General features: G+C 34.5%; 1 protein-coding gene across 1 annotated transcript in view; it reads right to left on the bottom strand.

The window, feature by feature from the left end:
* LOC149780798 (inositol 1,4,5-trisphosphate-gated calcium channel ITPR3-like) overlaps positions 1-15,190 on the bottom strand; it is a 265,188-nt gene that overhangs the window by 141,472 nt on the left and 108,526 nt on the right. The window contains exons 20-24 of the mRNA XM_089936233.1: positions 15,047-15,124; positions 13,006-13,138; positions 12,427-12,536; positions 8,450-8,566; positions 6,001-6,136 (exon numbers count right to left, since the gene is read on the bottom strand). Of these exons, the coding sequence (XP_089792359.1) occupies positions 6,001-6,136; positions 8,450-8,566; positions 12,427-12,536; positions 13,006-13,138; positions 15,047-15,124 (574 nt within the window). The remainder of the gene's footprint in view (positions 1-6,000; positions 6,137-8,449; positions 8,567-12,426; positions 12,537-13,005; positions 13,139-15,046; positions 15,125-15,190) is intronic.

Below are 15,190 nucleotides of genomic sequence, written 5' to 3'. Positions count from 1 at the left end.
TATCTTACTTATTGTCCTGTTTAAATACCTTACTTATAGGCCTGTTTGAATACCTTACTTATAGGCCTGTTTAAATACCTTAATTGTAGGCCTGTTTAAATACCTTACTTATTGTCCTGTTTAAATACCTTACTTATAGGCCTGTTTGAATACCTTACTTATAGGCCTGTTTGAATACCTTACTTATAGGCCTGTTTAAATACCTTACTTGTAGTCCTGTTTAAATACCTTACTTATAGGCCTGTTTATATACCTAACTTATAGGCCTGTTTAAATACCTTACTTATAAGCCTGTTCAAATACCTTACTTAATAACCTTTTTAAATACCTTACTTATATGCCTGTTTAAATACCTTACTTATGAGCCTGCTTAAATACCTTACTTATAAGCCTGTTTAAATACCTTACTTTTAGGCCTGCTTAAATACCTTACTTATGAGCCTGTTTAAATACCTTACTTATAAGTCTGTTTAAATACCTTACTTATAAGCCCATTTAAATACCTTACTTTTAGGCCTGCTTAAATACCCTACTTATGAGCCTGTTTAAATACCTTACTTGTAGTCCTGTTTAAATACCTTACTTATAGGCCTGTTTAAATACCTTACTTATAGGCCTGTTTAAATACCTTACTTATGAGCCTGCTTAAATACTTTACTTATGAGCCTGCTCAAATACCTTACTTATAAGCCTGTTTAAATTTTACTTATATGCTTGTTTAAATACCTTACTTATGAGCCTGCTTAAATACCTTACTTCTAAGCCTGTTTAAATACCTTACTTATAAACCTGTTTAAATACCTTACCTTTAGGCTGCTTAAATACCCTACTTATGAGCCTGTTTAAATACCTTACTTATAAGTCTGTTTAAATACCTTACTTATAAGCCTGTTTAAATACCTTACTTTTAGGCCTGCTTAAATACCTTACTTATAGGCCTGTTTAAATACCTTACTTACAACCTTTTTAAATACCTTACTTGTAGTCCTGTTTAAATACCTTACTTATAGGCCTGTTTAAATACCTTACTTATGAGCCTGCTTAAATACTTTACTTATGAGCCTGCTCAAATACCTTACTTATAAGCCTGTTTAAATACCTTACTTTTAAGCCTGTTTAAATACCTTGCTTACAGGACTGTTTAAATACTTTACTTATAATCCTGCTCAAATACCTTACTTATCAGTCTGTTTAAATACCTTACTTATAAGCCTGTTTAAATACCTTACTTATAAGCCTGTTTAAATACTTTACTTAAAAGCCTGTTAAATACCTTACTTATAAGCCTGTTTAAATACCTTGCTTATAGGCCTGCTTAAATACCTTACTTATAATCCTGCTCAAATACCTTACTTATCAGTCTGTTTAAATACCTTACTTATAAGCCTGTTTAAATACCTTACTTATAATCCTGCTCAAATGCCTTACTTATCAGTCTGTTTAAATACCTTACTTATAAGCCTGTTTAAATACCTTACTTATAGGCCTGTTTAAATACCTTATAGGCCTGTTTAAATACCTTACTTATAGGCCTGTTTAAATACCTAATAGGCCTGTTTATATACCTTACATGTAGGCTTGTTTAAATACCTTACTTGTAGGCATGTTTAAATGCTAACTGACGTGTAGAAGAATAGCTGTGCTAAAATATATCAGTGTTGCTACCAAAGTTCTTGCAAACTTCACTGCAAGAAACTGACATTTTAGCAGACTTGAGCATATGGCCAAATGTTTAAGGGAGATGACTTTTTAATGAGTACATATGGTACATCTGGCCACAATTCCTGCTACACATTAAACATATCAGACTTTCATAATCAGATGTCAGTGATATGATATCTTATCCACTCACATAATATTGTTTTCAATATTACAGACTAATGTACACCTGTAATGTCAAATAACAGTCACACAAGGTTGAAGCATATTTTCTAATACAATCAAATGTAATTTAAATCCAACCATTCAAACACTTTAATAACATTGCTGAAACTTTAAAGAGGTTTACTGAACAAAACATTAGCAGGTTATATTATGTGACACAAATGGAATGTTATATATTTCTGCTCATTTCATTTTAGATTTATGAAACTCACTTAATAATTTTAATGTCTTGTTCATCAAGAATAAAAATATAGAACTGAATTCATTGCATGAAAACAAGACATCTAATGAGTCTGAGTGTATTTGTTATTATTTTCCACCAGCCTGTACAGTTGTCTCATGATGTCCAATAAAGGCATGCTATACTTTTAAACAAGACATCTAATGACCATGCGTCTGAGTCTATTTGTTATTATTTTCCACCAGCCTGTACGTTTGTCTCGTGATGTCCAATAAAGGCATGCTATACTTTTAAACAAGACATCTAATGACCATGCGTCTGAGTCTATTTGTTATTATTTTCCACCATCCTGTATGTTTGTCTCATGATGTCCAATAAAGGCATGTTATACTTTTAAACAAGACATCTAATGACCATGCGTCTGAGTCTATTTGTTATTATTTTCCACCATCCTGTATGTTTTTCTCATGATGTCCAATAAAGGCATGCTATACTTTTAAACAATACATCTAATGACCATGCGTCTGAGTCTATTTGTTATTATTTTCCACCATCTTGTATGTTTGTATCATGATGTCCAATAAAGGCATGCTATACTTTTAAACAAGACATCTAATGACCATGCGTCTGAGTCTATTTGTTATTATTTTCCACCATCTTGTATGTTTGTCTAATGATGTCCAATAACGGCATGCTATACTTTTAAACAAGACATTATAATGAAATTTAAGAATGTGTATTTTATTTGATAAATCTATATATTTGTGCAGTTCTAGCTCATCAGATCTTTTCATACCTGACAATAATGACCAACAAAAAGTATACTGAGCACTACCTGAAATTAATAGCAACTTCACATTTCATATTAAAAGAAAATATTCAAAATTATGAATAAAATCCTCTGATCATTCATTCATTCATTCATTCATTCATTCATTCATTCATTCATTCATTCATTCAATCATTCATTCATTTTAAGCATTGCACATATAAACTAATTTGCATGTTCCTCAATATCTGTCTAGGAGCTGACCCTTTCATCCATTTGTGATTTTCAAAAAAGAGGCAAATATAATATGAAACAGCTATTTTCAAAGTATATCCTCATTTTTTTCTGTTAACTTTACATTGTCAGAATTGTACAGTTTTATTCCATACTGAATGGCTTCGTACTGCATGACACATGTCTAAAAAATGTATCATTTATTAGATTTGTTTGTGAATGAACAAAAATGATAAAGCTAATGATGTGGGTGAGTTTACTTAAGTCACAAATGAAACTTTCAAACAAACAAATGAATGGACACGATATTTGCGATGTCCACAACAAATGTGAGAGATGCAGTATTAAAAATACCATTCTGATCATTTAAACAGTTATTTAGGCAAATAGAATAGTTCAGGCTATGGCCTGTACTATCTAGGGTCTATACAAATAGCATAGATAAGTATACTGAGGCCAACACATACCTAACAGATGCATACCATTTTAAAAGTCAGTCAAATCATTAAATTCGAGAAAAAATGCAACTGAAGGCTTCATTAAAATACTAAAAGCTTCTGAGCCAATAAGCCAAGACAATGATGAAGTCTTATTATGCTGGCTAAATGGATTGTCACACTGCAGCTGCTTTGAAATTTTCCTTGTTTAACTTTTTTGATACAGTGTTAAGCTAGCGATAGAAGCCATACAGGTCATGTACATAGCTGGGGTCCCTCCAACAAAAAGCATGCAAATGACGGGGCTAGTCATAAAAATGTCAATAAATATACTTAAATTTTCACATCATGAATTTCCTCAAAATGTATTTTCTTAGTTCTGCAAATCTGAATTACACGACCCATGTCATGGGTTCGAAAACTTGACATACACTGCAAAATGATGGGGCTAGTCAAAAAAATGTCAATAAATATACTTAAATTTTCACATCATGAATTTCCTCAAAATGTATTTTCTTAGTTATGCAAATCTGAATTACACGACCCATGTCATGGGTTCGAAAACTTGACATACACTGCAAAATGACAGGGCTAGTCATAAAAATGTCAATAAATATACTTAAATTTTCACATCATTAATTTCCTCAAAATGTATTTTCTTAGTTCTGCAAATCTGAATTACACGACCCATGTCATGGGTTCGAAAACTTGACATACACTGCAAAATTCTACTGTAATTTTGACTACATTTCCAAGAGAAATCAAATTCTCCTAACTGCACTCAAAATGAAATGAATATGATATTCCACAGCATCTTTTTGATAATTTCAATGAAAAGAATTCATGTTTTTCATATTATGAATCCAGTCAATCATAGAAACACAGATGCAATTGATCCCTTAACACGGATACCTCCACTGCTTAAATCACATGTACACTGTACATAAGTGACCAATACATCCAGTCCATCACAAGCAGAACAGCAGAATTGAGTTGGATCAATAGAAAGACAAAAATCCATCCATTCCATACCAACCAGAAAACTTGTTTAAATGTGCATTCCTTCACAATACGACCATAATGAGAATTATTTTCTGAACTAACAATGAGCACACAAGAAAGTTCAAAGGTAACTGGGCATTGCTATGTGTGCATTAATACTGTTACTGTGTACTAATCAATCTATGGTTGTGCATTTATTTTGGAATGCAGCATAAGTTCAGTCACTTTGTTTCTTGTAGTGTGTTATTTGTATTCTTAAGCCTTCAGTAGAAAAATAAAATGAGTATATAATAAAAAGGTTACTGCATTAATGTATGGGAAAATAATAACTCATTGTTTCTGAGTAATACTCCACTCCCAAGGTTGTGCAGTATTGCTCAGAAAAACTAGTTCATATTTTCCCAAACAAATGCAGTAACCTATAAATATGAGGCATTTAAAAATAGGAATGTGTCTATATCATACAAATCCAACCATCTGTGACATTGGTAGCTGACAACCATTATAATGAACACACAAATACTTATCAGTGATCTTATAGATAGCAAATGTTCTTTTAAGTTAAGGTGCATCCTCTCACAAAGTTTTTTTAATATATTTTTATATATTTTAAACCACCATGTGCTGTGACCAAGAAATCAGACTGACCATAACATCTTGCTGAAACCACCAAAGTGAAACATGAATTAAGGTGACTGGAAGTTTAAGGTCATGATGTAATAAATTTGTTTACATGCATCCTCTCATCATGTTTTATACCATGATGTGTGCAGAAAACTGATGTTTGACTGGAACTCGTGTTTAACCAGGTTAAAGTGATTCAGTTTCTAAATCACCTTGCTGCATTAATAATAGTTCCTTGCATAAACAAGTTCCATGACTAATATATAGAACAATCAGTAATGAAGTCATCAAACACATAACATTAATGCCTGTTTGAAAAGGCAAGATTCTGATATATTGGGTAAAGGTTTACATACTGTTGTTTGTTTTACCTTTCCTATAATCAAATGAAACAGTAAGACTGCAAAACTGTAGCTGTGCAGATTTCCACTTCTTGAAAGTTAAACGATTGTTACTAAATATAGACCAGGGTTTTTCTATTGTTATACCAGCCTTTTTCTACTGTAATAGGCCAACAATAATGACCTCAGGCACTCAGTCTACCTTTATCAGTAGCATATCAACCATCAATATAAGCCACAAATTTGACTGGCTAATCAACTATAATGAAAACATAAGTCTTGATTGCAATTTAAAAAATAAATTCACATCGTCTGTCTGCAGAGATTTATTTATCAAAGATTTTAAAAAAGATACTGATGTGTAGGGAAGCATCAGGAGTCCTCTGATCTTAAATAAAAGGCCTAGTCACAATGTAATGCCCTACACACACTTTTTATGCATGTAGACACAAACCAAGTTTTCTACAAGCCTGTCTGCTTTACTGGCAATAACATTACATCATCAATAAGTGTAACTCCAAAACTTACCTTTGCCTTTGTCCTTGGGGAATGGCAAGTCACGTCGGCCATCCAACAGGTTAAACAAACGTGGCAACAGGTTCTGTACATCTTCAGAGTCCATATAGTAACCGAACTTCACCAAGTGATACAGCAGACGCAAAACCTGCCAAACAGTAAGCCCTAGCAATTTACCACAGCTATTCAATTTAAACCTGCCAAACAGTAGGATCTAGTAAATTACCATTGCTATTCAATTTTAACCAGCCAAACAATAAGCTCTAGTAAATTACCATTGCTATTCAATTTTAACCAGCAAAACAATAAGCTCTAGTAAATTACCATTGCTATTCAATTTTAACCAACCAAACAATAAGCTCTAGTAAATTATCATTGCTATTCAATTTTAACCAGCAAAACAATAGGCTCTAGTAAATTATCATTGCTATTCAATTTTAACCAGCAAAACAATAAGCTCTAGTAAATTATCATTGCTATTCAATGTTAACCAGCCAAACAATAAGCTCTAATAAACTGCCATGACTATTCAATTTAAGCCTGCCAAACAATAAGGTTTGGTAATATGCCATGGCTATTCAACTGAACCTACCAATCAGTAAGGTCAAGTAAATTACTATTGCTTTACAGTTTTGAACATCCCAATCATTAAGGTCTGTACATTTCATTGGTTTTCAGTCTGAACATCCCAAACATTAAGGTCTGTACATTTCATTGGTTTTCAGTTTGAACCCCCCAATCATTAAGGTCTGGTAAATTAGGATTGGTTTTCAGTCTGAACATCGCAAACATTAAGGTCTAGTAAATTACCTAGGATACTGAATTTAATTCTTCCAAACAGTAAGGTCCTGTATTGAATTTAAACACACCAAATAGCAAAGTCTGGTAAATTACCAAGGGAAATTAAAACCCACCAAACAGCAAAGTCTGGTAAGTTACCAAAGGTATTCAATCTAAACCCACCAAACAGTAAGGTCTAGTAAATAACCAAAGGTATTCAATTTAAATCCACCAAACATAAAGGTCTGGTAAATTACCAAAGGTATTCAATAAAAACCAACCAAACAGTAAGGTCTGGTAAATTGAAAAAGGTATTCAATATAAAACAACAAAAACAGTAAACAGTAAGGTCTGGTAAATTACCAAAGCTATTTAATTTAAACCCATTGAACAGAAAGGTCTTGTAAATAACCAAAGGTATTCATTTTAAACCAACCAAACAGAAAGGTCTAATAAATTACTATTAGTATTTAATTTAAAAATTCATAAAAAGGGATGGACAATTATTGTTTTCATTATTTCTATTATTGTAGATAACAAAAGTATCAGACACAAATGTTTCCTACAAAATTTGAACTTTTTTTGTGATTATTTTGCTGTAGGGATTCGGTAGGATGAATCAATATCACATCATATAAGACCATTCACTATTAAAATATGGTGTCATACTGTACATTTAGTTTCTAAGTTGTTCTCTTCAATGCATTTTTCTAAAGAATATTTAAAAATTTACAAAAAATTTAATGTTAATTTGATTTGGCTCCAAGGACATGTAAAACTCACCATATTTCAGATTATTGTCAGTTTTCATGCAAAATGGTCACTCTCAAGAATTCATCTACTTTGCATTTTCCATGTTTTTGCCAAACATACTTTGCCAGAATAACCCACTTGCTCAACAAACATACTATACCAGAATAAACCATCTGCTCAATAAGCATACTTTGCTAGAACAACCCATCTGCTCAACAATTTCCTTCTACCACAATAACCCATATGCTCAACAACATACTTTGAATGAATAACCCATCTGCTCAACAACATACTTTGAATGAATAACCCATCTGCTCAACAATTTCCTTCTACCACAATAACCCATCTGCTCAACAACATACTTTGAATGAATAACCCATCTGCTCAACAACATACATTGAATGAATAACCTATCTGCTCAACAACATACTTTGAATGAATAAACCACCTGCTCAACAGGAGACTATACCAGAATAACTCTCATGTTGAAGAAGCATGTTGTGCCAAAATAACCCACCTGCTCAAGAAGCATGTTGTGCCAAAATAACCCACCTGCTCAAGAAGCATGTTGTGCCAAAATAACCCACCTGCTCAAGAAACATGTGCCAAAATAACCCACCTGCTCAAGAAGCATGTTGTGCCAAAATAACCCACCTGCTCAAGAAGCATGTTGTGCCAAAATAACCCACCTGCTCAAGAAACATGTGCCAAAATAACCCACCTGCTCAAGAAGCATGTTGTGCCAAAATAACCCACCTGCTCAAGAAGCATGTTGTGCCAAAATAACCCACCTGCTCAAGAAACATGTGCCAAAATAACCCACCTGCTCAAGAAGCATGTTGTGCCAAAATAACCCACCTGCTCAACAAGCATGTTGTGACAAAATAACCCACCTGCTCAACAAGCATGTTGTGACAAAATAACCCACCTGCTCAACAAGCATGTTGTGTCCTATTTCTGAAGCAACCATACAGTTGTTCATCTCCAGGAATTCTGCTATCCAGTCTCGTAGCACTGGAAATATTGCCACCAGCTCTTTCACAATCTGTAACAATTATGACAAATGTCATGATGTTCATAGAACAGTAAACAACATGATTATTTAAGAGAAAGAAGGTTGTGGGAGGATGGTAGAGAATCGGTTCATGCACACTCGCTATTTCCCCCTTCATCTGTAGACCTGGCAATGCATTCTTATAACTTCTGAAGCACAAAACTCAACCATAGGCTCAAAGTCCAAAAAATTCTATTGGTCTGAAACTTTGATCAGGATGAAATTAAAATCATCGAACCTTCAAGATTTTCTTAAATTTGGTTCCTTCATTAGCATGATAGTTTCATTATGTAGGTTTATTTTGGGTATTGATCTCGACCTTGAGTTCTTGCTCTACAAGATTTGGAACATGGGCCTGGCCAGAACATGGCCTAAAATATAGGGCTCAGCTGAACTACAAAGCCAGAATATGGGGTCTGAAATAAATGGCTATGGTTTTTTAGGCAGCTTAGAGTAAAAATGCTGAAATTCTATACTACATGCATGTAAATTAATTCTGAATCATAAAACTTTCAGGAATTTGTTAGCTGTGCTTCCTCTAAAGGCACATAAAGTATCAATGATATAGATATAGTAAAACAAAAGTAAGCTATAAACATATCCATTTAAAAAACAGCCACTAACCCAGTTCATCAAGAATGATAAATTCATTTTTTAAATTTACAAAGCATAAAACATACACTAATTCCATATTTATTTGATATTATCTTAATCTAAAATGCATCAAAATATAAATATCAAAGGGATTTGATCAACATCCTTTTCAATACCTGATGGCATAACCATTGTTTGATCTGCTAGTTCTTGCCATCATTAAATATGGCTGAAAAATGAGGCACATATATCTACCAAAGTGAATTGTATACAGAAAGTAACACCCTCAAGTGATGTAAGATATACTTGACATATTCTGTAAAGAATAAAAATATCTACTGGATAATCTGTTGTTTGGGTTTTTATACAGTTATGAAAATAGGTATGCCCCAGGTAAAAGAGGTTGTGATCTGTGATTTGTATTTTTTAAAGTAGCTTTAACAATTTTTCAGTCATATCACTACAAGATCCACAATGTGGCAGTTTATAGTGATGTCTAGCATTGGGGCATCATGCTGCAGACATGTCGCATGTTGTCCCACCCAGTCACATTATTCTGACATGGGGCGACCAGTCCTAACACTAACTCTTAATGCTGAGCGCCAAGTGAGGCAGCTGTTAGTACCATTTTTGTAAGTCTTTGGTATGACTTGGCCAGGGATCGAGCCCATGACCGACCACATCCGAGGCAGATGCTCTAACCACTAGGCCACCAGAGCAGTGGTGGGGCTCCCGAGTGGCCAAGTGGTCTAAAGTGCTCTCTGTTACGGATCACTGCCAATGTGGGTATGTGAGAAAGCTTGCCAGTAGCTTCTCGTGGGTCAGTGGTTCTTCCCGGGGTTTTCCAGGTTCTTCCTCCACCATTAATACTGGCTGCCATTCTTAGCCTATCGAGTGCTGAAATATGGCGTTAAACCCCACAACAACAACAACAACCAGAGTGGTGGTAAAATAGGCATGCCTCAGGTAAAATAGCTATGCCTCAGAATTCGACAATGAGAAGCAAGCTGATTCATAAGAAAAAGTCTCTCAGTATCTTAACACAGAAACTTTGTGGTTGGTGTAGATGAGCAATAAGGTATTCTATGAATTAAACTTGTCATTTTAAACTTTTAAAACTAGATATGTGGTTGTTATATTTGCACTAATAGATTTTACTTCATTTTTAAAATCCATTTTGGGAAAATTTCTTGAAAAGGGGAATTTAAGATTTCTGCTTCCATTGCTTCTCCCATAAAGCTTTGATGACTTTAATAAAATTCAGTCTGCAAGAAATACAAAAAAATAGCATAGTTTTAATTCTGGACTTTACCACATGTAATGTCCTGGTTTTAATCATGGACTCTGCCACATGTATTACAAAAAATTTGGCCTGATTTAAATCCTGGACTCTATTACATGTAATACATAGCCTGGCAATAATCTTAGACTATGCCACATGTATCACAAGGCCTGGTAATAATCCTGGACTCTGCCATATGTAAAACATGTTCTGGTAATAATCCTGGACTCTGCCACATGTAATAATGGCCTGGTAATAACCCTTGACTCTGCCACATATATTACAAGGCTTCGTAATAACCCTGGACTCTGCCAATTGTAATACATGGCCTGGCAATAACCCTGGACTCTGCCACATGTAATACATGGCCTGGTAATAATCCTGGACTCGGCCACATGTAATACATGGCCTGGTAATAATCCTGGACACAGCCACATGTGCTACATGGTCTGGTAATAGTCCTGGACTCTGCCACATATATTACAAGGCTTGGTAATAACCCTGGACACTGCCACTTGTAATACATGGCCTGGCAATAATCCTGGACTCTGCCACATGTAATACATGGCCTGGTAATAGTGCAGACCTGCCAACCCTGACGAGACCTTCTCAATAAGGCAGTTGATTTTTTTCTATAAGTTAGACCAGTTTTCAGGAGGTGTAACAAAATATCATCAACTACTATTATATAGCTGGAAATTGTATTTAAAAGTTCAGTATTCAAAAATGGCAGTGATGGTAAACATTATGCTCAACTGAAAAGTTTGTAAAATTACACATAGACCTTATTTAGCACTAATACAGTTGCACAAACTTTAGTTTCAAACCATATGCAGCTCAATGGCTTGTTGCTATCTCTCACCTTGATGTATATTCCTCGAATTTGTTTTCCAATTCACATGATGATGACAATCATATCTCCTGTCACGAGACATATTCAAATTGGTATGTGATGTCCAATAAACATAATTGCATCCCTTCCTGCTTTTATTTACAATAATCTAAATATTCCTTTTATTCTGTGTGAGTGTGTGTGTATGTCTGATTTAGATCTTTAACGTAGCTTTAACAATTTTCCAGTCATATCGCTATGATGTCTGCAGCGTGGCAGTTTAAAGTGATGTCTAGCACTGGGGCATCATGTCGCAAACATATAGCATGATGTCCCACCCAGTAACATTATCCTGACACCAGGCCAACCAGTCATAACACTAACCTCTTAATGCTGAGCGCCTAGCAAGGCACCTGTTAGTACCATTTTTAAAAGTCTTTGGTATGACTCAGCTGGGGTTTGAACCCACAACCTCCCACATCTGGGGCGGACGCTCTAACCACTAGGCCACCGGAGCAGTCCCTTTGATTCTTCTGTGGTGATTATTAACACTTTTTAAGAGGCTTATTTACCCTTTCATCTTCAACATACATCGCTTGCTGGATGAAATTCTTTTTCAAAAATTCTATAAACAACAGTTTGATCATGCAGATCTTTTGCATGATAAAATATGTGCAGTTTAAAGCATTTGAGGTGTTGCTGTATACTTAGTCTGGTTCATTGAATAATTCCACTAATTCTAATATGAAACCCAGATAAAAATTCTCACAGCAAGAAGAGAAGGAATGACAATACAAATTATACCCAGAGCTACATACATGGTTTGCCAATGCAAATCCTATTTGTTTATTACAGGATCACCCCACCCAGGACATGGACTCTGACCCTCCTCATAACTCAAATTATATCAAATATGTTTTCCTGCTAGGTGAAAAGATGGATGGTATCACATCACTACTAGAAATAAAGCATGGATTTAATAAAACAATGAAATACTGAGCTGAATGGAAAGGAAGTATGGGGGTACAAATTCCCTTAACCCTCACAACTTTGCACACATTTACTGCAGTTGAATTTGTACACAGAATGCCAATAAGAAAGTGCTCATAACCCTAATATGAGTAAATCATAACAAAGACTTACAAAGTCTCCCTGACTCTTCTCTTCATCTTTGGAACCAACATAATCATACACAAAGCAGATATTGGGATGATCCAAAACTGAGTAGTTGTTTCCAACATCCACAAAAAGACCTAGAACAAGAAATCATAAATTTGAAAATTCTGAAAAAAGTAGACTGGTGCAATTTTGAAAGTTTCTTATGCATAAATTGTGATTAGGTACAACATATGACATTTGGCTAGCTTTCACTTTGACAAGTACGTTGTGCCAGACAATATGAAATATTTGGGGCCTCAGCAAAATTCTAAACTGTGCAGATTTTTGGATTACACTGCTGCTGACTCTCAACAGGAACTTGCTTCTAAAAATTATAATATTAAAGTCCAGAAATTTTACATTACTTCAATACAGTATAAAATCCTTGCATAAAAGGGTATTAAGAATTGTCTCGGTACGTCATTCAGTTGTGCCAGTAAAACGATGTGTCAGATTGATCAGAAATTGCCATAACTAATAATAATAATAATAATAATAAATAACTAAATAAATTGTAACCATCTGCTTTGTTATACTGAAGAATAATTGTACAGTGTTACCTACCGATAGTCAAGTCACAATACTTTGCTCGGATGGCATCTGGCAAGATGTCAGACCTAAGACTTAAAAATGTCTCTTCCCATGTTAGATATCGCAGCTCTTTAGTAATCATGTTGATTGCATAGTCATTTCGACCCTGTCCAAAGAAAAGGATGCATCAATCTCACAGATAAAGCCCAATTTTATCCTACCATTGCTGATATTTCTGTACATAAGGCTGAATAGTCCAAAAACATACAACAGGATCCAACAAATCTTTTGCCTTGAGACCATCAGGGGATGCTAGAATGACTGGGATACAAAATATTCAAATTGGGTATATATAGCCCACTGGGCTACCATGTTATATCACAGAAACTATACAATTCACTATTTTTCATAGGGGTTGGTGGTAAATTTTGATTGATTTCACAGTTTTCAACAACCATGAATATAAACACCTAACACTGATGTTTTAATTAAAACAATAGAAACCCTGCAAATATCTACGAAATTAAATGGAAAAATATGTTATCCTACAATCATGATTATGTTCTATTTTTGCAGATAAGAATGTATACAGTTCTAACATATACATCAGAGTCTAACAAATCTTGTGCATAAGTCCTGGGGTTAAGAATAGTGTGTCTGGGATACCAACCATAAATTAAAAACGAGCCAAAGAACAGTGAATTTTAATGGAAACAATTAAACTCTGTCCAAATCAAAAAAATTTTAAGTGCTCTAAAACAAATTGGCAAAAAGGATGAAATCTGATGATCATAGATACTGTTCCAACCCATTCCTGCAATAATACTTTACAAAGGATAATACTGGTAATGGGACAAATAAGAACATAAAAGATGGTCTTGGATTTCATATTTAATCAGTTGTTACCCTTCTTAGAGCTGCTGAAATTAAGCTTGGCTACCAGGTTCTCTTATCTGGTAGCTTGTTGGGCTACAATGTGATTCTGAAATTTTTGACAGAAGTTTATACATCCATAATCTGTCTTTCTTTAACATGATGTATATCCAAGTGAACAAACCTTATTAGAATCTTGAGCAAATCAGTATATTTATTTATCAGCATAAATGTAAAAAATAACCATCTGATGAACGTCTGACTCCCAGACTGACTGCAACTATTATAAAGTGAACTTATCACACAGAACCCAAAATCAAAATTGTTGCTCCAGTGACCTTGCACAAGAATCCATACTTAGGCGGGTCTGCCCAAGTGTAGACTATATATGAAGTCTGACAAAAATTTGATCCAGGGAACCACTAAAAAATTACAAGGTCAGCTTGGATTACCTTGACCATTTAAACCTCTCAGTCTCTGAATCAATTGGGACCTGAAGCTGCTACCTATTAAATTTAATGAAAATTTGAGCTAAAGGACTCAAATTGAGCTAAAGAAACTCGACTTATCATGCAGAAAACAAAATCACATTATCAGCTCCAGCAATTGTGCCTTTGGCCCTAACCATCCCAAAATCAATAGGCTTCTGTTTGTATCTTAGGGTAAGAACCATATCAGGTGTTGAGAAAAAGACCACAGCAAACTTAAGTTACACTGCAGAAACCACCTCACCTATCAGGACAGACAGATGAATATTACTAACTCCTGCACCTTTGAGGGTGGTGAGGAGAGCTAATAAATGCACAGATGACCATTTATAGTGTCATCAAACTGAAAAGTCACACATCTACTTGAGGTTTATGCTACATTAACAATAACTGACAAATACCCATATTTTGTCATTTATTATGCATGTTCATACCCCTGTCAATGTTGGCATTGCTCATAACTTTGTATTTAATGAAGACCCAGAACCATGCCAAATGGTGCTTTCAATAATGTAGTCTATAGTGAAAGTTAGCAGACCCAAACTGGTAACATATGAAGTATGGATCAGCTTTGTTCAAACACATTAAGAGAAATCTACAATTCTGAAAGAAAATATTAAATCTAATTCTTTTATGACCCAGGTACACCAGTGTATCCAGGAAAATTAGTTTTCAAACCTTGTGTTATAAGATTTTTTTTTCCAACATCTTACATGACAGAGAGCCTTGTACAGGTCTAGCTGGTGGATGAGAAAATCATGGTGGTCTTTATCATAGGATGGATTGGATTCCTGAAAGAAATCAAACAGAATCAACAGACTTCGATAAATGCAATATCAATAGAAAATAAACTAACA

This window comes from Sinohyriopsis cumingii, chromosome 16 (genome assembly GCF_028554795.1).
Source record: "Sinohyriopsis cumingii isolate HCF-2022 chromosome 16, ASM2855479v2, whole genome shotgun sequence".
NCBI lineage: Eukaryota > Metazoa > Mollusca > Bivalvia > Unionida > Unionidae > Sinohyriopsis > Sinohyriopsis cumingii.
The sequence above is the reverse complement of the archived record's forward strand: the minus strand, read 5'-3'. Positions and strand labels throughout refer to the sequence as shown.